This window comes from Nelusetta ayraudi, unplaced genomic scaffold, assembly GCF_046127955.1.
Source record: "Nelusetta ayraudi isolate G7.1 ecotype Tasmania unplaced genomic scaffold, CSIRO-AGI_Nayr_v1 ptg000120l, whole genome shotgun sequence".
Lineage (NCBI taxonomy): Eukaryota > Metazoa > Chordata > Actinopteri > Tetraodontiformes > Monacanthidae > Nelusetta > Nelusetta ayraudi.
In genome coordinates, this window is record NW_027466170.1 from 2971039 (window position 1) to 2994191 (window position 23153).

The window sequence follows — 23153 nt, forward strand, 5'->3', positions numbered from 1 at the left end:
TTTCAGTACATTGAAAAAAAAAAAAAAGAGCATTGTTAAAGAGACACTGAATGAAGGGACGATCGAGTCCAAAAGGCCTCACCTTTGCCGCTATGCATGTTGTTTGACCATCCTGTCCGCCGCACAGCATCATAGGAAGGCTCTAATGAAGAACGAGAACAGAAAGACAAGGTGCAACGTTGCATTAAACCCCCTTTTAAATCTCTATATTTCATCGGGAACGTAAAAAGAGAGGGAACAGAACATTCCAGGGAGGTTGATGGATGGCAGGTCCAGCTCAGGAGGAGACCAGAGCACAGTGCTCGGCTTTATTTTGCGTGCCTGTGGCCAAGAGCACTGCCACAGCAACGGACAAAACAAAAAAAACGGGCAGCGGCGCTGTCAATAATTTCCATGAAAACGTGGCTGGCCTGCTGCTCCTCGCAGGATATCTGGCTGCGGCAATGCGGTTTTGTTTGGCAGCGGGGAGCAGGTGGTTCAGCGGCTCTCACCGCAAAGTCCAGGGACCCATGTGAAATTACGGCTGCGCTCTGACCAGAAACCAGAGGGATTGGTGTAAATTACATCAACACGACAGGGACACACTCTCTCTCTCTCCCTCTCTCTCTCTCTCTCCCTCTCTCTCTCTCTCTCTCTCTCTCTCTCTCTCTCTCTCTCTCTCTCTCTCGCACACACACACACACACACCCAGACAATGTATGCAGGATATTTATACCTCCATTTCCCTTCTGTGCACAGACGGACTGACAGGCGGCCAAACTGGCCAGCTCTCTACCTGCGCCTGCAGCAGCCCAGACGTGACTGACTGACTGACTGGCTGACTGGCTGGCTGACTGACTGGCTGACTGGATGGGCGGCTGGATGGCTTCCAGTGGCAATCAATCACTCTGACACGGGCGGAAGATGAAACAGAGTGTGAATCCTTCGCCTGGCAACCGCTCAAAAAAAACACACAAAAAAAAACAAACAAAAAACAACCTTGCACAGTCAGCGTCCAGGTGCGCCACCCATTGCTGGCAGGGGACAAAAAAAAGAAGAAGAGGAGTTCAAACAATCGCCAGAACACAGGCTGGTACGTGACGGCCGCCGCAGCAGACACACGTGTTGCTGCTGCTGGTTGTGTGCAACAATTTGCAATGCTAACCAAGGTCTCTTTTCTTTTGTTTTTCCAGCAACATTGCCACTAAAAATCTGTAAGGTTGAGGAGGGCTGTGTGTGTGTGTGTGTGGGAGGGGGGCTTCTGCTGAGGTAAGCAACCAGCCGAAAGGTCAAGAGGCCACTGTGTGCCATCTCTCCAGCAGGACAGAGGCAGGATTTCCGAGGACGGCGGCGGCTTTTCCGCAATCCCAGTCGGCCGCTTTGGCTCTTCGGATCCAGCCGTGCAGCGGCAATGTTGATCTTGTGCACCACGCCTTATAAAACTCCGTCAGAGAGAAAAACTACGGTAGCATGTAAAAAAAAAAAAAAAAAAAAAAAAAAATGTGGAAAAATTACAGCTTGGGTATTTTATGTCAACGTTCCATTAATTATCCATGTCGATGATGATGAATATATTTTTGAGATGAGCGACTCTTTCTAACAACACACGCACGCACACACACACACACACACACACACACACACACACACACACACAAAACCCCTTTGTGTGTGTTTATGCCATCATGAATATTTATGGGTGGGATGCTAATTATCCTCCAGTGTGTTTTAGCCAGCGCACTCAAATGGAACTAGCACTGACAAGTTATTATTAGTCACTGAAATATACAATAAATGTACATTGAGGCAACTTCGTTATAATTGGCGTCCTATTAATTCTAATTATTTCCCACAGGTTTAGGGCGGAGGTCGTTAACGACGCGTGTGTTTTAAGGGGGGGAAGGATTAAAGTGTGAACAGTCGTCGTGAGTCAGTGTGCGTGTGTGCGTGTGTGTGTGTGTGTGTGTGTGTGTGTGTGTGTAACCCGCATGCCCTCACACCCAGCGGGAAATCCTGTTCACGTCTAATTTGTCACCGGCTTCCTCTTCTGCCGCCCCTGGAAATGTAAAGTCTTTGCAACACTGCCCTCCAGTGGAAAATGACGGCGTAGCGGCAACTTGGTTGACGGAACGAATAAATAATAATATTAATCATAAAAAAGCAAAACAGGGCACCTATTTTTCCCAACAAAAGAATAAAAAACCTCTGCAGGCATACATGACCTCACTGGCAACCTGCCATGGGGCATCTTGAATTTATTCTATCCATAATCTAGCAATAAATTAAAATCTACATAATCGAGCCTTGGAAGATGTGTCATTGCCATTTTTCTTATTTTCTTCACGTTAAGACGTGATGACAGCATCCAGCTGCACGGGATCTTGTCTCGAACCTCTACCTTCCCCAACGTGCACTAATCTAGCTTTTGTGGCCAATTCCTGTCGGCACACGACAGCAGAAGTTCCCCCCAGGTCTCCCTGGCTGCTGATGGAAAAGCAGTAAAAGTGGAAGTGACGCCGCAAAAAGCTGCAAGCGGAATCCGAATAAAAGTCGATGAATTAGCGGTCGGGGTTGGGTGGGGTGTGGGTGTGGGGGTAACACGGTGGTGGTGGAACACAGAGAGCGAGAGGGACACCGAGAGGTAAGAGGAGGCGTCTCGCTCGCTGCTGTCAGCTCCAATCTGCTGCAGGACGGCAGGACGGCCCGGCGGCAGCAGAGTCCTGGGAGAGCAGCGTTTCCTGCCTGCCTCGCCGCCAGACAACCTCTCTTTGTTTCCCCGGCCCTTTACCCCAGCCGCCACCCCCACTTCTGCTCACCGCCAGCCCGCCGCCCCTCAAAATCCACTGAGGGAGAGAGAGAGAGAGAGAGAGAGACCCTAGAAGAAGCAGAGCTGCCTCCATATGTGCACGACATGGTTACAAACATAAAGAGGAGAAGAAGTTGCGAGGAGTTCAAATAAAAGACAACTGTTGAGGCAGTGATGATGCCACTGCCCCCTGGTGGACTGAGTGGCAGTGTTGTTGATCACCATGTGACAAACAGTCTCCGTTATTAAGGTTTCATCACAATAAAATGAGTCTCAAACTGCCCCCGTAACTGAGGAAGGTGCAGCGTTCACTTCCTCAGAGTTTGTGCTCTGAAAACCAACCCTTTGTGATGTCACAAGAGGGGCAAAACCTCTCCCAGGTCCTGCAGTCAGTTGTTTGCTAAACAGAGTTTTTTGTTTTCTGGGGATATAAATAGTTTATTGGCCAGTAGTTAATCAGGGGGAGCTGCTCCATTGACGATGTGAACACCTGCCCTTTTCAAAAGCCACTAAAAAAACGCACTTCAGGTTGTTGTTCATTTCAAAAAACGATTTCTCAACAGTTCCGTTTTCTCTTTTTCGTGCTAAATTCAGTGAGTGACTGGTGAGAAAGTCAGATTGCAGAAGAAGAAGAAGAAGGGGGTCGGTTACGAGGGGGGGGTAGTGTGTGTGGGTACAGCCAGCAACACAAACACAGACGCAGGAGCCGCCTCCCCCTGCCACCCTCCCCCTCCCCCTGTCCTCCCCCCACCACCCGCCTCCCCCTTCTTTCCAGGCCTGGGCTCCGACTGCGACGTGAGCCAGTTTCCACTCTGGTCTGGGGTGTGGTGCGCAATCCTGGGAGACTCAGACTGCGGGACCAGTTAGTCAAAACAAGGCCAGAGCACGAGACACCGAAGGAGCGAGCGAGGCCCAGACACACAGGGACTGACTGGGAGAGAGAGAGAGAGAGAGAGAGAGAGAGAGAGAGAGAGAGAGAGAGAGAGAGAGAAGGGAGTGAGGGAGCAGACAGAGGGAAGGAGGGAGTGGAGGCATGGACTGTTTTTAACCCGCAGTCTGAGCCAACAGACCCAGACGGCTCAGCTGCTGCTGCTGCTGCTTTCTTCTTCTACTTCTTCTTCTGTTTTTTTTTTTTTGTTTTTTTTTTTGGGGGGGGGCAGTTAAAACTCATACAGGTGCTTTAAAAGCCATCTGTGCACAGGAGGAGCCCAAGAGTGATGACCAAGCGCTTTGGTGAGACACGGAAAGGAGCTCACAAAGCCAGCGACAGGCCCGGGGCCGGCGCTCAGACACTGCTAGATATGAGAAATAAATATTTGTGGTGTGAGTGGGCGGACGGACAAATGGACGACCGCCCTCAACAACATTTCGCCTCTTCCAAATAATTTTGATTCATGGCTTTTTCTGGGAGCGTCAGGTGGTGAATCATCAGTTTGTGGTTGAAGTGAAACGCAGAGAAACAAACAAACAAACAAATCTGGTGTCATGGTCCGTTGTTTGCTGTGTTTCCTGTTTTATTTTGAAAGTCTCTTTTGAGAGTCTTTTTGTTTCTGTTTTCCCGCATTTTTTGTTGCCCAATGATTTTCACCTGTGTGTCGTTGTCAGTCCTGCCATTGACTGTTCTCACCTGTGCTGCTCTGCCCTCTTGTTTAAAAAGTCCTTGTCTCACTTTTTGGGGGTTTGGTCGTTGCTTCATTGTGGTTTACTTGGTTTCTCGTCTTCCCTTACTGTTTCTGTTTAATCTCAGTTGTCTGTCTCTTTGTCCAGGTGTCTCAGTCAGTTTCATATTTAAATCCTTTTTCAGTACAAGTCCCTCATTTCTCTTTTTGTCTATTTTCTTCCCTATTGAGGACACCTTTGTTGTTGTTTTTAATACATTATCCAAATTAGTTTTGCCTTTCCAACACCCTGAGTTGTCTGCATTTGGGTTGTGCCCACAGCGCCCCTCTGACACCTGGGTATCTGAGCTGAAGACTGAACAACAACTACTGAGGTTGGGAGTTAAATGAAGAAGCTGCTCCGCCGTCTATAAACCCCAGAACCACCTTCTGCACATTTCCTCCACATAAATGCAGTCTACTACAGTGATCCACAGTACACACACACACGCACACACACACACACACACACACACACACACGGCTGTCTAAAGGCAGTAGACACAGACACACACACACACACACACACACACACACACACACTTTCACAGAGGCTGCATTCCGTGTTTTATATGCTCTCCTTTATTCATAACATTGCATTTTACACCAGCGAGTCTGGAGCAGATTAGGACTCCTCTCCTGCTGCACAGATCGTGCTTACTCTGCCCCCAAAAGAGCCTGAATGCTATTTCACCCACTCTGAAAAAGGCAATAAGGACTTGAGCATCTGGCAAAGGCTGCTGGGAGAAAATGTCGATAAAGGTTTCAGCCGGAACGACACGTCTGGTACGTTTGGTGCTGTTTTTTTAATTTCCCTTTAAATGTGATTTTTTTCTCTCTCTCTTGCCGATTCATATTGTGGAAGACTAAAGCGATGTTCGGGCGTTGATGACTTGTTGTTTGGCCCCTTTAAGGAGAAACAGGCTGCAGTCCCTGTAAGGAAAGCTCAACTATACATCGCTGAGGGAGAGACGAGCCTTCCCTCTGTATAATTTTGCAATTTTACTCTAAATATGTGCTATACATAGGGAACAATTACGCCACCTTCAGCACTATTTTGCAACACAGCAGCTCCTTTGTGCCTACAGCACGCTGTCTGCCAAAGCATCCAGTCTGCATGCATGAAAAGCACAGTGTTGTAATGCGTCGTACATTCAAACCACCTTTCTGTCTAAAATTCTCCCTGAAGCTCCTGTGTGATGCAAAACGTATTCACCAAAATATCAGATTTAAAGGAGGTCCCGTAAGGACCTGAAACGTTTTACAAATGTCCTCACTCGCAGCAGCAGCGCCTCATCACAGTCACCGACCGAAGCGGGGAAATGCCGCTGGAGGGTGTGACCCCCCCAATCCCTCCACCACCCCCTACCCCCCACACCCCACCCCTCCTCCCGCCCGTCGCTCCTGCCAGTGCAAATACCTGCTGCTGAGAAGCAGGAAGAGTCGGGTCGAGGGGTGACCCAGCAGAATCTTATCTGGCCCCGGCCACCGAGAGGGTGAGGGAGCGCGGCGCTAACCGCTGGCCGGGCAGATATAGAGTGGGGAGAGAGGAGGAGTGGAGGGGGGCAGTGGGGGAGGAGGGGGGGTGGGTTATTCTCTGACGACTTATCAGACGCAGCGTTTCCTCTCCTCCCGCCTTGATATGGCGCCTCATCCTGCGAGCCCGCCTATCTCTGTTATTGCAGTCCTCTCTGCTGGTGACACCGTATGGCCGATGTAAAGGACGTGTACCTCTTTTTTTCTCTCTCTCTCGCGCTCTCGCTTTCGTTGTTATTCTTATTTTTTTCCTCCGCTTCTCAGATACGCGTTACGGCCTCTGCCACCCAGTTCACGTCGTGTCAGCACAATGTAATGTTTGTGGAGCAAAAAGGTATCCAGGGGGAAAGAGACGGTCATCCTGAGCTGCAGTGGGCGGCGTTGTTAAGAAAAAAAAAAAAGGAAAAAAAAAAGAAAGAGAGAAAAAAAACCTCCAGTCAGGCTTTCGCTGGAATGTTTGAAAGTGCAGCTTTGCAGCCGGGTCTCTCAGAATGATTTTTTTTTAATTTTTTTTAATTTGTTTTACTTATTTATCATTTTTTTAACTCTCCGAATGATGGACTTATCCAAATATTAATCCAAAATATCCAAAAAGACAACGTTGACTTTCAAAGGAACACTACAGTTGGTTGGTTGGTTGGTTCAAAACGTCCTCCTTTTGTACATGAGTCTCATCGTTCACCTGCATCCTCACATCCAGATGCTTGTAATTAATATTCCATCTCCTCCTCTGTCCAAGCATCACATGCCATTTTCACTGGTCAGTGAACCGGTCACATGACCCCGTATGTCACATCCGGTGACGTGTAAAAGTGAAAAAGTGTTTCCATGACACTTTTGCCATATACCCTCTATATGGACATGTCTGAAAAACCACCTCATGAGAGCATCAAAACCTTTTAGCCATATTTGAGAGCTTTTTTTTTTCATGTTTAGTTGTTTCCATGACCATTTTTCTACTGCAATATTTAGGTTTTGCGCAATTCTAGAGGTGATGGAAACGCAGCTACACGCATACAGTTCTAACCACTTATGTGTGAAATCACTCTGCGCCTTCAAGCCGAGGAGAGTGAGGGTGGAGCTGTCAATCAGTGATGGTGGTGAGCGGTGCTGATTGCGGGGGAGCGGCTACAGGTGTGCAGATTGACTGAGTTGTTTGCAGGTGTGGAGGGACTGATTGATGTTTAACATACTGCTCTCTGAACATCTTGACAGCTGTTTAATCCAGCCAGGTTGCTTTACTGTGGTTGAAATGTTGGTTCATGATGGCGTTGTTCTAACACGGCGGTGCAACACGAAACAAGCTTCTCCCCTGGAGAAAATTACATATTCATGACCATCATAATAAATGTATTCCAAGAGATTTTACTGAATCTGCAGTTGAAAAGTTTTGACACTGAATCACCTGCACGAGGGGCGGAACAACTTCAAATAAGCCCAACAAACAAACAGATTATCTCCCGCCCCTCGCCTTCAGCCTGCTCTCAGCAGCCAATCAGGCTCTTTGTGTCAACGTCGCCACCTGTCTGCGATGTCGCCTCGTCGGCAGGTGTCTCATTCAAAGCGCCTCGTGCCTGTTTTCCTGCACCTGCAGCTGCCGCCGCGACGACTCAGCCAGCCAGCGTCCCACTTTTGTTCCTGCAAGTTTTTCTCTGCTGCCATTATTTCTGAGACTCACAGCAAGTGCACCTGCACCGGGCAGGTCTACACGACCTGAGACTCATGACAGTGAAAGACTCCTCACACATCGGATGAGCTCATCCATTAGCTCCCTCAGACTCAGAAAGTTCCACTGCTACACACACACACACACACACACACACTCGCACACTCACACTCTCATGTTTTGACCTACCGTCTTTGGCCGCCAGGCGTGGCGAGGGGTCCGTGTGAGTCGGTGTGCTGTAGGATAATGATGAGCTACCTGCCAGGAGAAAAGAGACACACAGGAGTCGCGTCAGACCACAAACAGACCAGTCCAGGGAAAGAATTAACACAAAAAATAGAATTTTGACATTTTTTTTAACATGACACATTTGAGCACAATTACATTCTAATGCTGCCTTTTAATACTTTCCTAAATTCCAGTGAAAAATTCTTTACTCATAGATTCAAAATGAGGGACTTGTAATACGCATATTAATGTATGTTTGAGTTCAATGCTCTTTGAAGATGTGAAGAGAAATACAGAAGAAAATGTCCCAGCCACAACATAATAGAAGGGAGGAGAGTGACTGGGCCTCCAGTCGCCAGCAGGTGGCAGTAGCTGTTTCGACTCAATCAATGTCACGCAGCCTTGGAAAGATGTCTTTTCCTTCTTTTCCATTTTTGCCTCAAAGGCTCAACGTTCATAATGCAAACAAGTCCTAATTTATTACTGATTAACAAACACAATCTGGTCATGTGACCGACGCTCCAAGACTCCTTCTGTCTTTTTTGGGACGAGGGGAAGAATAAAACAGCCGTCTGTCAGCAGTATAGCAGCAAAGTCGAACCCCCACAGCCCCCGCAAAACCCCCCCACCTCCCTGAATAATAAAGCCAGAGCGCGGGGACTCTGCATATGGCCGCCTATTCATTTCACCTTATGGTGCAGAACTGTTGCGGCGCATTCCTGCACTTACGCAGGCACCCTGGGCGGCACCAAAACGCTCTCTTAATTTTAGCTGCCCCCAGGCATAAATCAGCGAGTGGAAAAACAGACCCAAAAATGCACAGAGAAAACACAGGAGCTGCTGCGACGCGGCCAGCGCTAAGATTTAGCGCTTGGACGTTCTGCAGGGAGCTGCTGAGTCGGGGAGATACCCGCGTTTCCTAAACGGAACAACGACAAGAAGGAAAAAGTCTTCAAAGGGTGAAAACTTTCAAATGCTGGAGTTTGTTTTTCACGTCGCTGGGATCCGATGGCGGAACCTCCACCGACGTCCCTCTGCTGGGGCTCGTTGAGGGGAGGAGGGGTGAAGGGGCCCACGGTCGCTGACTGGGGGGGCTGTTTTTTTTGGTGTGTGGGGGGGGGGCTGGTTGGCGAGTGTATTCTAACCTCCACGACACCCCCACTCACCCCCACCCCCCCGCTCCTCCTCCTCCTCCTCCTCCTCCTTTCTCGACCCCTACTCCACGGCACCCCCAAGGCTCTGGGTCTAGTTTAGAAACCTGGGGGCCTCAGAACAGGGGAGCCATTGTATGGAGCAGGGTCCCTGCACGGCAATCAAAAACACACGCACACAGACACACACACACACACACAGGCACGCACGCACCCCCGTACAAAAATAATTCCACACGTGGAGAGTGCAAGCGCACAAAGGGGGTGGGGGTGGGGTGGGGGGGTTGCCAAAGCGCAGCCTTCAGAAGGCGATGGGAGGGTGGGCAGGCGGGCGGAGTCGGAGGGGTTTTTCAGAAAGTGTTTGAGAAGGATGAACAGGCAGAAAAGCCAACAGAGAGAAAAAAGGGGAGAAGGAAAAGGCGCCGTTAACCTTTTTCCCGCTTGCGTGCTGCATACGTGGGCCGACCCAGACGACCCAAGCAGGAGGCAGCGCTGCTGGGAAAAACCTCAAAGCTTCCCGCAGAGACACTTGGGATCTGCAGCAGCAGCAACAGCAGCAGCAGCAGCAGCAGCAGCAGCAGAGTGAGCCGGGGGGAGGGGGCAACCCAGCTGACGACGCGGTTCGGGGATCCTTGGCCGCGCCTCCTATTTATTTGAACGTCTTCTTCTTCCTCCCTCAGAAAACAAACACGTTCCTGCTTGATGTGAAGGCGTCGCGGGACGACCGCCCCGCCGCTGGAAGCCCCTCGCTCGGTCTCCCCGCTTTACTTCCCATCTTCCTCTCGCATCTGCTCACTGTCTGGCCCAGATTACGTAACGTCCACAAGCAACTCTTCCATTTTTATCGTCTTTCCTGAGACTGATGGCTTTTTATCGAATCGAGTCTCCCTGCCGCCGCCGCCATCGTCCGATGGGTGAAGCACTTCCCCCAGCGTGTTGCTGCTGACCCCCCCGGCAGCTGCTGTTTGAGCTGTCCATTCCAGACGTGTGGTCAAAGCTCTGTCAACAAACTGAGGGTCCCGGTCACCCGCTTTCTCGGGCAGGCCGCCACCACGCCAGCAGTAAGTCATCGTGTGGCTGCAGTCGTCAGGATGACGTGATGTGAAATTTAAAAAAACAATAAAAAATAGAATTCTTATCATTCTCCTCAATGGAGGTTGCTGCTAGGATGGCCCAACCTGGAATGCCAGATGGCACGTCAGAAGAACCCATTGAAAATGTTTCTTTAGGGGAAGCCCATTCAAAGGTGATTCACGGCACCATCTGTCTGTTCGAAGTGGACCGACATGATTTTTTTTATTGCTGGGTTGAGGCAGTTGAGGTAGCTGCAGAAGGAGGCTTCCAGTTGGAGCGACGGGTTTGATGCAACACGGCTTTTCAATCACACTCTTGGTTTGGAGTAAAGCGAAAACAGAAAACCTTCTTTACTCTTTGAGTCAAGAATAATTCTGATATGAATGAGGAATTGCCATCCATCCCTAAAAGCTGCCACGATTGTAGCAGCCATGCTAACCTCATTAGCTCAACAGCTAGACCCATGGTTCTTTCCTCTATTCCTTTATTGTTTTCTTCTGCTGTCTCAACTGGATCTTAAAACCAAGTTAAAACGATTTCGACTGGAGCTCGGTGTGATGGACGTGCGAGGCTTCTCTCTTGAAATCACAGCTACGTGACAGGATTAGACTAAAAGGACAGAGCGAACGCGTTTCAAAAACTCTAACTCATCTGACGTTAATTAAAAGAAGATTTCAATCTTTTCTTTTAAACTCTCTCCTCTCCGCAACGTCTTTGTCCAAAGGGGAAACAAATGCCTCCAATGTTTCCACAGACTGTCTGCAAGCTTTCAACAACGAAAACCCCACCGGAATATTTTCATGTCAAACTACTTCATTCTTGAATCGGCAGATCGGTCAGCGTGCTGATACAAACAGCAGGGTTTTACTACGCAGGAACACATCCGCATTCCAGCCAGACAGTAAACAACGAAGAGGTCACAAAAATATCTGCGGACATCCATAAGCAGCAGCCGGATAATGACAGAACTGGAATTGCAGCGTCGCGGTTGTGCGGTCGGTTGCCTCCACGCACCGGAGAAGCTACGACCGGCCTCCATGTCTGTCCAGACTCCATACGTGTTGTGACTTATGAAGAGCTTCGCCGCATGTTAGCAAAAGACGACCGGCTCGAGCTAAACACGAGCAGAGAATCAAAGCGTTTGTGGTGAGCGTAGTAAATCCTTTAACTGCAGACGAGGCTGCAGACGAGCCTTACATTCAGAATTCCTGGCACGCGTGTTCAAACCGGATGTCACGGAGGATGAGTGTGATCACAACAGTTTGTTTGATTATTCTGTAAGAACTTCTCTGCAACAACCGCTGGGAATTAACGAGCCGAAAGGTCTGGTGATTTATACTCTAGAGTGCAACGGTGACGACGTGTCGTTGGGAGGAGCTTAAAGACGTCCGTCTGCTCATTCATAAAAGTCCTGGAAGCATGTCAAAAAAGCTACCGTGACGTTCTGAATTAACATCGCATTTGTTGTAAATGATTCTGATCAGATCAGAGAAACACACTGTACTCGCAAAATTCCAGGGGTACAAAAAAAACGCTTTTCAATTCACAGTGTCACAACACAACATTGCTAGTTTGTTATGTGAACAAATTCCACTTCAAGCAACAACAATGAGAAAGAAAGAAAAATAAAATAGAATAAAATTAACTTAAAAAAAAACAAAAAAAAACAAAAAAAAACAGTTCTGACTGAGGTCCAAGGTTTTGCAGCATGGCCCCAAATCACAATTCTAAAGTGGCAATTTAGCCCAGAGCACGATTATAATGGACATCTCAGCAGCTACTTTAAATTACAGCTGAGCGCATCGCAGTGTTTACGTGAATAGCAACTGCTCGTTATCCACCTCCACTTACGCTACCGTGATACGTGCGTCAATTTCCCCCCCAGCTGTGCACAAAGTGTCTGGAGGCTAGCGGCTAGCGGCGGACGGCTAGCGGGCGCCGATCCAGGCCGCTGGGCTCGACTCCGCAGCCGGCGATAATCTGCCAATAGAAGGAACTGAGACCGGGGTGTTGGGGGCGGAGGGGTGTAATAAAAATGTTGCGAGGGGAGAAAAGAGGAGCGAGCGAAGACTAGCGCTCTCCAGCCAGACCTCCTTTTTCCCCTACTCAGCCTTCGAGCCCAGATGTTTACGGTCTGTATAAACTATCGAGGGCTCGAGAATGTCCCCCACTCTCCGGGGTGAGCGGCGGCGGCGGCGGCGGCGGTAACGCAGAAGCCCAGACTTATCACCCGCCCCCCCACTCCTCCACACACTCCCCCCTCGACCCCCCTCCATCCCAAACTCCCCATCGCTCTCCGTCTCGGCTCGCTGGCCGTAAATCCATCCAGACGCAAGCGGCGGCGGCGACAGCTGGGACACAGAACCATTGCTCCCCTCCAACGCTCCTGCGTCACGGCCACATCAGGGCCATCGCTCTTTTAAATAAAAATAGTTCACCCCCCCCACCTTCTCCCGCCCCTGCCTGATTTGGATTTTTTTTCTTCTATCTACTTTGCAGACGGTTTCAGTAAGTGCTCCTTGCCCTCCGTCCACTCCTGCTCTTGTCCTTAAATAACTACTGCAGAATTCATCCGTCCAACTTTCTACCGTTCTGGGCTCCTTTCGGGCCCAGAACTTGATTTGTTTCATTCCTGGCTGTCCGCACTCCCTCAGCACTCTCTCTCTCTCTCTCTCCTTCCCTCCGAGGATCCGTCTGTCTTTGCTGTGTCTGAGGTTTCCTCTCGCTCTGCTCCGTTACCAGCACATGTGGTATCAAACCGACCTACATGGGCGCGATAAAGAAAACAGTCCTCGGCCCCTCCCCCGACAGACTAATTTGAGCAAATTCTCAAATTGCACCCCCCTAAAATTGGAAGCACATTGGGGGCGCGGGCGGCCATCACTTATAAAAATCTGGATAAGTGACCAACGACGGGGGCCGCCAAAATAATGCACGGGCAACTGCACTTGTTAGCGCGAGCAGCTGTGCAGCCAGACAGATGTTGCAGTTTGTGCCAAGCAGTCGCACCCGCACCGCCGCTCGGTCGGTCGGTCTGGTGGTTTCCGCCAGAGAGCTCGTGCACATGACGTGGCAGGAATGTTTTGTTATGGTATGGCTGCAGGGTGGGGAAGTGTGTCCTTGCCCCGTGCCGAGCGTACATACGAGGCTTAATGACTCTGAGGAATGTTAATCAGTGGTTCAATAAACAGAACCCGAGGCGCACACGATGCGCACAGATGTGTATGAAATGATTGCAGTTGCCCCCCTTCGTTTGGTTTTTTTGTTTTTCGAAAGAGGGCGGGGTTTGGTGCGGGGGGTAATATCGGACCAAGTGGTGAAAGTGGTTGGAGGAGAAAAAAAAACCCTGCCGTGACCTGCGGCCGCTAATACTTCCACTGACTGGGTTTTCCCAATGTTTTCTCTCTCTCTCTCTCTCTCTCCTCCGGTAGGCCTGGGCAAACTTCCAGTTCTCGTGAGTGTAGCTGTGTTCTCTGTAAAGGTTACTCCTGGTGTGTGTGTGTGTGTGTGTGTGTGTGTGATTGTGTTTGTTTGTACTGCTGGGCGAAAAAAGAAAAAACAGATTTGGTTTCCAAATCATCAGGCCCTGCAGGGTCTGTGAAAGCCTCAGCCCCCCCCCCTCCTCCACCGTCTCCTGCTCCTCCTCCTCCTTCTCAGCCTTTCTCAGATGTTCATTTGCTAACATGGCTCCTCTCGCCCTCGGGCTGCCGGCATCAATAATGCTGCGGCGGCCCCTAAACGGGTCAGCCGGTCCAGGCACGGGACGGCAGCATTCGTCTTTCTTTCGTCTTTTTTTTTTGATTGTCGGGAATGGATCCAAAGCAATTTCAACTGGCAAGTGCAGAGGATTCCCGAGACATTTCTTCTGTCTCCAAAACACACAAGGTCTAAATCAAAAAAAAAAAAAAAAAAAGACGAGGGGCAGCAATGGGCAGAGTGGCGGCGCAGCACGCCTAAGCCATGCCTTAAGTCCCGCGGCCAGTGGCCATAATGAAAAGTGCTCGGCGGAGTGTGCCCAGTGGCGGTCAGACGGATCCACCCGCCGCTGCCGCTGCCGCTGCAGCGGAGCGGCACAATGAGGCTGTTATGCTCATGACAAGGATCTCTCTCTGCCCAGACGGCGTGCGAAGAGAAAACTGTTGACACCCTCAAAAATACACTTCCCATTACATCACGCCGAGGGCCCATCACAGTTTTTTTCTTTTTTTTGCACGGGTGGGGGTAGTGGGGAGTAAAGTTAAATTCAGTCAAGCCATCAGTCACTCCACCCGAAGCAAAAGCAGTGTCATGATATTCTGCAGAGGAGGAGGAGGCGGCGGCGGCGGCGCTGTTTTTAAACCGACTGTTTTCAATGGTGGGACAAACTGTTCCCTCAGTCCTGCCCCTCCAACACGGGAAAAGAATTTTTTAAAAAAAGGCTTCGTGATCTACTTATATTAAAAGGTAATTTGCATAGTGCCTCGGAATATTGGCTCTGTCTCTCCCGATGAAATATATTATAAAGGAGGATTGCGCCGAGGAGCCCTTCAAAGGCGAAGAGGCTCAGTTTTAGTTGCCTCCGTTGCAAATTGCAGATCAACTCTCTTTGCTGAGCGCACATGAATCCTCGCGTGAATCCTGAGGCGATGCACCTGGGCTTCATCTCTCCGGACTGCTGCGGAATAAAGCGCAGCAAAGTCGAGAGTTGGGGGTTGGGGAGGAGAGGGGGGGGGGGGGGGGTGCGGCCGATGGTTATCGGGAGAAGGGGGGATGGGGTGAGGGTGGGAGGGGCGGGAGGAGGGAACCCTCCCGCTTTCCACAGCTCCGCTTAATACCGGGTTGCCATTACGGAGAAATGACTTTCCAGTAAAAGCAATTTCATTGTTTGCGAAACGGTAATGTGAGTATCGTGTGGCGACAGAAAGCAAAAAAAAAAAAAAGTGTCATGTTGTTTGCCCAGGTCTGGCGTGATTTTTTTTTGGTTTATGAAAAGGGGGCTTGTTGTGTCGAGTGAGACGTCAGTCCTGGCCGCCGTTCTTTGGCCGCCGCTGCCGCCGCTGACTCGGACGAAAGCGCTCGCCATGGGATGCACGGCGGCAAGAGAATATGGACTTTGTGAAATTTGCAGATGACACTCATGTCATGTCGCCTTAACGTCGGTGAAGTCACTTAAAAATTCGACTTACTTTCCCTGAGGTAATTGAGATGAGACAGAAGCACTTCGGCGTTGTACATGGTGGTGAGCCGCAGGAAGTCGTCCTTGCCCATCTTGCACAGGTCTTTGCCGTCCGTGTTCTGGAACATGGCCGTGTCGATCTCCAGCAGGCCGTACTCCTTGATGGCCCACTCCAGCCACTGGCGCACGTGGTCCTGGGACCACAGCGACGGGTCTGCACAGGAGAGAAGAAGACCAAGAACAAGAGGGTAGCGTTCAGTTCATTGAGGTCATTATTCTTGCCGTCAACGGACCAAAGGTGAAGCGAAAACAGTAGAACAATAAAAATTCATATCTCGTCAAAAATCTTGCGCCTACATGATGATTATTTCCATTCAAGCAACAGTTGGGGTGTGTTTTCTCATTTTCAAGGTAATGGAGAAGAAAGGATTTAAAGATATTGTGAATTTCCGACTGTGTCTGTCTGGACAATCTCAGTGGAAAAACCGAAAGAGCAGCTTCCTGTAGGAGCTTCTTTTGGCTCAACTGATGAGTGTGTACGTTTGCAGCCAATTTGTTCTCACGCTTGAGTGGGCCATTAAAAACAGAAAGCACTCCCCGGACTCTCGCCAGTTTTAATGAAACCACAAATCACGGGGCTTAAACTCGGCAAACGCAGACTATTTAGCACGTTTAAAAACGATCGCCCCTCTCCGGGCAGTCACAGCGAAAGCGCACTTGTTGCCACCTGAGCTGCGTAATTTCACACGCTTGGAGTGCATTGGGGATTGTGAGCCTGAAGGCTGAAGAAGTGTTCCGCACAGGTCTGGCCGACGGAGAGCCGAGCGCTCCCCTGAGCTGGAACAATGCTAATGGAGCAGCCGAATGGTAATAGGACTCATAAAACATTTACAGCATTGGCAAAATTATGGCTAACGAGAAGAGCGACTCTGTCGGGAATGGGGTGTGTGGGGTCAGCGGGGAGAAAAATTCCATCCATTTGGGATTATTTGTATCAATATTCGCCTGGGGAATGCAACGTGCAGGTTTTATGAGGTGGAAAGCTTCTCCTCACCAGCAGGTACGATGACTCTACGCTCATTGGTGGTCATGTTGGGGGGAGGGGCGTTCTTCTCGTCCATGTAGTTTCCATAGTTCATCTGAGACGCGTCGCCGCCCCCCACCAACTTGTTACATTTGCCCACGCTGCAGTCGACCGGAGACTCCCTGCACACGCACAAAAGGACATCATCAGCAAACAATCAGAGTGTCGGGGTCAGACGAGGCCTCGGTTCCGCCGTACCTGGAGCCGTTCAGGTGCTCATACTCTCTCTTGACGTTGACCCGCACCGGCTGGTTGATCCACTCCTGCGGCGGTGGCAAGGGGTTGATTTTGTGTGTCTGGCCGTAGTCCTGTGTGCCAGATGCAGTCATGTCTGTCTTGGGAAGAGGGGCGGCAGCGGCGTACGGAGGCTCGAACAGGGACTGGTCTTCACTCACCACTGACAGCGCCTCCTGCGGGTGAAAAGAAGCGTCGATACTTGATGAGACACTCTCTCTTGCTCCCTTTCAACTCCTTCGAGGAAGCTCTTTACGGCCCTTATCGTCGTACCCGTTTAATAATGACAGAGACTGATGTCAGTGAAGCTAAATAAGATACTGGCGGTATGCTTTGATATATACTTCAAGAGGAAGTGGCTAGTTAGCTTAGCACGGGAGCGGGAAATGCTAGTGGGACTACAGTCCTCCAAACTTTTGAAGTAGACGTTTACACACGTTTGGCTCATGCCAAGCAAACTTAGCCAAGCATCAAAAGGATAAAATAGTGGCATCATTTCTCTCTCTACTCCCTCTCTCTAAAAATAAGACTGGAAAATATTAGGCGGAAAATATCATCCCCAGTCTTTGATGCCGTGCTGGAATGTGTGACGTCATGTTTTTTTTTTTGTTTTTTTTAATCTCTTGTGTATTTTTTCGTTTTCGACAATTAAGCGCCGTAATCGGCCATCGCACAATCTGGCATCCTCAGCCGTTTGTGTTTACAGCTCAGTGTAGCATCTGTAGTTTCCTGTTGACGTTAGAGGGTAACTCTAGTCATGCCCACAGGAGACAGACAGGCAGGCAGGCAGGCAGGCAGTAGACAGACAGACAGACAGAGCGTTGAGAACTCTGACAAAAAACAAAATATAGCAAAAAAAAAAATTGGCTTTCAGACAAAATCACATGAATTCCCAACAAGTATAAAGATCTAAAATATCTTCAATGAAACTTCCCAGATCCCCGGCTGAGTATATTTACTGGCTGGCAATCAGTGACCTCCTTCATTGGAGCAAAACTCCCCTATCCTGTCCCAATGTGTCTGTCCCGTCTGAGTGTCGGGCCTCCCGCCACAGACCGAGACTCAACAGAAGCAGAAGGAGGAGGGGTCGCGGCTGCACTGACCCCTCCGCCGTGGCTCAGCTGGAGCAATGTAAGTTTATTAAAGAAAACAAACGCAGAAACTCGGGGGCCTGCCAACATATTACGTGGTTTCCAGCGCGCTCCTCGTGTAACGTCTAGGAAATAAAGCTGGGATTATTACGGCTGAGTTGATGGGTCACATTTTAAGTCGCGGATGTCACTGTTTGCTGTCTGACGTGGGGAGAGTGGAGGAGATGTCAGCGGGAAGGACCGAGTAGCTTCTTTAGCTCACACAAAAGTGCGACACCTTCGTGAGTCCCCACTTTTTTTGCTGTTTCTTTTACTCCAGCTAAGAAGTGATCCAACTGCCATCGACAAAAAAAAAAACAATAAGTCAGAATATAAAGTGAAACCATTACTGTCATATGCTTCTGCTGAGGATTAGGCTCGGGCCTGATGCACATCTGGATCTGATAGGATCTGATGGCACAGCTTAGACGGAGAGACGTGTCTAAATCCCGAGGGCTGAATTATTTCATTCTGAAATGCCACATATCTGCCTCGAGGGGTGAAAGGCGCTATTTGATATTCACTGATCAATATTTCCAGCGTGCAGCCGTTTGCGTTCTCCCAAACATTACTTTTATTAAAGTCTAATCCCCCCTGATCTCGCCAAGCTTTCGGTGCCATTCCAATCTAAGACGTTTAATGCCAGCACAAAAGTTTTCACTTATCCCCATTCTGATGATAAATGTCTGTTATTGCAGCAAAGCGTCTTGATTGCTTCAAGTGATGACAACATGTTTGATGCAGCAGAACGTTGCAGTAACCAAAAACGGCTAGAGGTCTACTCAGACAACTCCTGACTGACCCCACTAATCTCTAAAATAGGCCATACTTATTCATTTGTTTTTTTTTTTGAACAGCCGCATTTATAATTAAAACATGTCAGCAACTGGTTTCACTAAAGGAAAAAAAAAAAACATGCAAGTCATAGATCAGTGCATTTAGAACAGTCCTGCTTCCACAGAGAGCCGTTGGAAAGCACCTTGCAGGACAATTGATCTATTACGTTTCAGCCAAGTGCTTCATTTTTGCAAGCTTTTGCGACTGTAATGGGTTTTAAAAGGAGAAACCGTTTAACTACAACTACAGCTTGCCATGTCACAAACCAGCAGTACAACAAAGCCTCGACAATCTCTTGGGTGAATTTTGACAACAAAAAAAAGTGAATTTATCCTGTTTAACCACAGAGAAACTGACTCATGGCCAAAAAAAGGCCTTCGTTGAATTTCACAGTGTCTGTCTTGAGAAAAAAAGGACCTTTGGAATCATCCGTGGATTAAAAAAAAAAAAAAAAAAAAAAAAAAAAAAACGAGCCAAAACTCCCCAGAGTATTTTAACTATCTCTCCAGAATTAGATTTTCCAGTGATTTCATCAGAGGATCCATCACAGGCTGAGCTGCTGGCAGCAGCGCCGGCTATCTGAGCGCCGCACACCCGCCAGTCTGCCCATGATAAAGTGGAGAAGAGTGAGGGAACGTCTCATTACGGCCCCGATAAGGACCCAAGCTGCAATTGTGAGCGCCGCACGTTAAATTTACAGTGACATATCAGCCAGGCCTTGATTGGCAAGTGGTGCGTGTGCCTATCAAGATGTGGACGGCGGCTTTTTTTAGCGAGAAAAGAGACAGAAAAAAATATGAGACGCAAGAACAACTTTCCTCCCCCCTCAACTCCCCCCCCCCCCCAATCAGGGAAAGTGACAGACCACCACCGCCTGTGTTTTTCTTTCCGACTATCTCCAGGCGGTTGCAGTCAGTTTTCTGTCTGTCTCTGCAAAGTGCCCGCGCTGATAATTCTCTCTGGTGGCGGAGTGCCACTCATCAGTGTGAAATGGTTTAACCCATGAAGTGTCCGCCAGAAGTCCAACAACATCCAAATACTATGGTTAGAGGGCATTCATGTAGATATATGGTGGATAGGTGAGGGTGGGGTTGATGTCACAGACGTCAGCTGTACAACTGAAGCCCCCCTCTAGCCCGACCCCCTCCCTCCATCCGCACCTTCCACTGGAAGCATTGTGTGAGTGTGACACCTGCTGGGAGCCTCCACTGGTTCTGTTTACATCTGCCACACATCCACCGCTCCGAGTGCGTCACGATGCGTCTGGATGGATGCAAACACGTGAGGCTTTCACACACAAGCGCACACACACGAGCATCTAACGGGAGCCACCCTGCTTTGGACAGTGTGTGTGTGTGTGTGTGTGTGTGTGTGTGTGTGTGTGTGTGTGTGTGTGTGTGTGTGTGTGTTGGGTGGTGGTGGTGGTGGGGGGCGGGGGTGCATTCCTGCCTTTTGTTTCAGGAGGAAGAGGAAACCTGTCAGGAAAAGATTGTGTGGGACAGGAAGCTCTCATGGTTAGAGAGCTCTTCCTCTCTTGAATGCAGCACGCAGCCGTTCGTTTACGAAGCCGCGGATTCAATTACGATCAGAATGATTGCAGCCTCTCCCTCTCTCTCTCTCTCTCTCTCTCTTACCCTCTCCCCCCCTCTCTCTCCCTATGTCCTAAACATCATCCAGGCTGTGGACGCACCGCATCCACCGCCCGAACCCACAGCGAAATATAAAAAAAAAATAATGAAATAAAGCCAGAGCAGCGTGGCGTTCATCCCCGGCCCGTAATAAAACCATCAGTGGAAGGATGACGGGACCCAACAGTGACGATATGCAGCCCGACATATTTTCTGCCCGGCCAAGGTTTACACTCTCCCAGAAGTCACACCACACCCAACCACCGCAAACCCACCGCTTTACATTTCCAAGAACATTTTCCCTTAAAAAATAAATAAATAAATAAAATATCCCAAATAAGAAAAAAACAAAAAAAAACGAAACGAAAAGAAAAGAAAAAAGAGGCGCCGTCCAATACGAGCTTACACTTGTTGAGGTGGACAGAAGGGAGCCATGAACGCATCACAAGGCTAAACTCATCGGGACTTGCCATTCAAAACATCTGGCGGCTGCAGCCATTATGCATCTGGAATTTTGAAGCGTCGGCGGACCAGTAGCTAATGTTAATGTAAACCAGCGCGCTCAGCACGCCGTTTCAAAATAGTTGTGCAAGGACATAAAAAAAAAAAAAAAAAAACCGAGGAGAGGAGAGAGAGACGTGTGGTTTTCAAGTGTCGCAAAGTGAGCAGTTTACCGCATGGAGAAGTTACCAAATGACAGCTTTGCCTGTAAACGATATGAAGGGGTGGAAAGAGGGTAACGAAGGTATAGAGAGTTCTAAGACTCAGTTTACAAAAAAAAAATCTATAGTGTGGAGAAACTAAAATAATTCCTGATTAAAAATAATCACGAGAAGCCATCGGTGTTTCTAAGCACAGCACAGCCGAAATCCAGAGACCGAGCCGGGCTACGTGCCACACCGCTGTTGCGCAGCTCGACACATCACATCCAGCGGTGGATCCAGTCGGGGCTGTTGCTCAACTGGCCAGGCTGAACCGAGAAAGACGGTTAGACTGGCGGCTCGGGCTGCCTACAGCCTCCTGGATGTCGACAGCTTGTTGCCCCGAGATAACAATTTTTAAAGAAGAAAAAAAAAATCACTCCTTTCCATTCCCTTTCCGGACGTGCGTAATTGTGCGCCGGTTCCCCCTCGAAATCCAAAAGCGGGGATTGTGATTTATCCTTGAATCCACAACGTCGCGTATCCTCAAAAAAAGAAAAGAAGAGGGGGAAAAAAACCCGGGCGACGTCTTAGTTTTTTGCCGAGAGAAAAAAGGAAAGTGGATACTTTTTTTTCAAATAAAGAGGAAAAGGGAAGGAAATCTGGTTACCGCTCATCGTCGTCAGATCGCAGGTCCCCAGCTCACGGAACGAGACAGTGGGGCATTTCAGCCCCGCTGCTTCTCAGAAAAAAAGGAGGCGCAACACCGAGAAGGAAAAAAAAAAAAACAGTCTCCCACAAAACTCATACACCCCGTTCTCCACCCTTACCTTAATAGTTCCGTCCATTTTGCGCAATTTTGTGCGGACCTCGACAACATCCCAAACATGACACGCTCCTGAATTAATTCCAGCCCCCGGTATGTGGCGAGGAGAAAGAGACACTTTACCGGATTGACTTTTCTCTTTCCTCTAAATTTGGGAAGTGAAGTCACCGCTGTTCAGAAGGTTGAGAAGGAAGCTGTGTGTCACCGAAAAAGCCCAGCCTTCAAAAAAGCAGGATACTGTCCCGGGGAGATAAGCAGGGAAAACAATTGAGTGCTCGCTCCGCTGTTATGTTTTTCTGCTCGGAAATATTTACAGGATGACTGCCTGCCTTGTGCGCAGCCATTGCCGTGTAGCCGGCAGTAGAATGGTGCTGTGTTGGGCTCTTTTTTTCCCCCACCCCTGCTTGCTTGTCCCCCCCACCCCACTAATCTCACAGCCAGCACCGAGAGCTCGACTCTGCAGTCCGATTTATAAATTTTGCGCACATGTAGCTGAGTGGAGCGGGGTTTATTGTCGCGGGACGCTCACGGTCATGCGACCCCATGTTTCAGAGCCCTTTTTTCTGAGGTTCACGCCTACACCAGAGACTCGCATCTGGCCATGCCTCCATCCCCGTGCGCAAACCAGCCCGCCGCGCTCCGCGCGGGGTTTATCCTGCGTTTTACATGGAGAAAGTGAGACGAGGAATAAAGTTTGTGTGAGGATGCGGGCAGATGTTTCTCCTGCGGGGTGGAGGGGGGGAACCTGGACACCTACGGGGCGTTGTTACAACATCGCTTCCTTTTTTTTTTCTTTTTTCTTTTCCTTTAGGGTCGCACTTCTCTGTTGAGTTTTTGTTCCCCCCCCCCCCTCCCTCTTTCCCCCCTTAGACAACATTTAAAAAAAAAAGAAAGAAAAAAGAAAAGCAAGCGTTTAGATCCAAACCGCACTACAGTCTGCGGGTCTGTTCTACACGTGTGCGTCTGGGCTGAATGGGTGAAAACAGCATGAATCGACTTAAAAAAGGAGGGGATATGTCAGCTCCAAGTAGGGAGTGTAATGTTTTTTCAACAATATCCAGTCCCACGTCTTCATTTTATTTTTTCCCCCCATTGTCTGTTTTTATTATGAAACTCCTTGTATATTGAGGCAGAACTTTTTAGAACACACTCCTCTGTAAAGTACGGGATGGACCTTGAGGTGATATACCTGAGCAACTGCTGGGGGGAAATTGGAATTAGACCATTCCGGACAATCTGCCAAAGTTAAAACAATAAGTCTGCCGCTGCATCTGGTCCTGACGCCAAGCGAATGCAAATTTGCTGTAAATTCTTTGAGCATGGTTTTCAGTGCCGACAAAAGACTGAGACTAACATTACAGCGAAAGAGAGGGGGAAAAAAAGTTAAATTTTCACGGCTTGAGTCGTGTTTCCGTTCAAACAATGGAAGGCTCACATCAAGGGAAATACCGTTGGCCAGGATGTACTGTTGTGGTTTTCAGATTTCTAGAAAACGTATTTCTCAAGCAACCATCTTGGCT

The 23153-nt window shown here is 49.1% G+C and overlaps 1 protein-coding gene across 4 annotated transcripts in view; it reads right to left on the bottom strand.

Moving 5' to 3' along the window:
* Positions 1-23153, bottom strand: part of fli1 (Fli-1 proto-oncogene, ETS transcription factor) — a 33234-nt gene that overhangs the window by 4875 nt on the left and 5206 nt on the right. For 2 of the 4 annotated variants that reach the window (XM_076049700.1, XM_076049701.1), the window contains exons 3-7: positions 16536-16747; positions 16308-16459; positions 15264-15467; positions 7835-7903; positions 83-142 (exon numbers count right to left, since the gene is read on the bottom strand). In XM_076049700.1, coding sequence (XP_075905815.1) covers positions 83-142; positions 7835-7903; positions 15264-15467; positions 16308-16459; positions 16536-16747 — 697 coding nt within the window. The other 2 variants (XM_076049702.1, XM_076049703.1) reach the window with 2 other exon arrangements.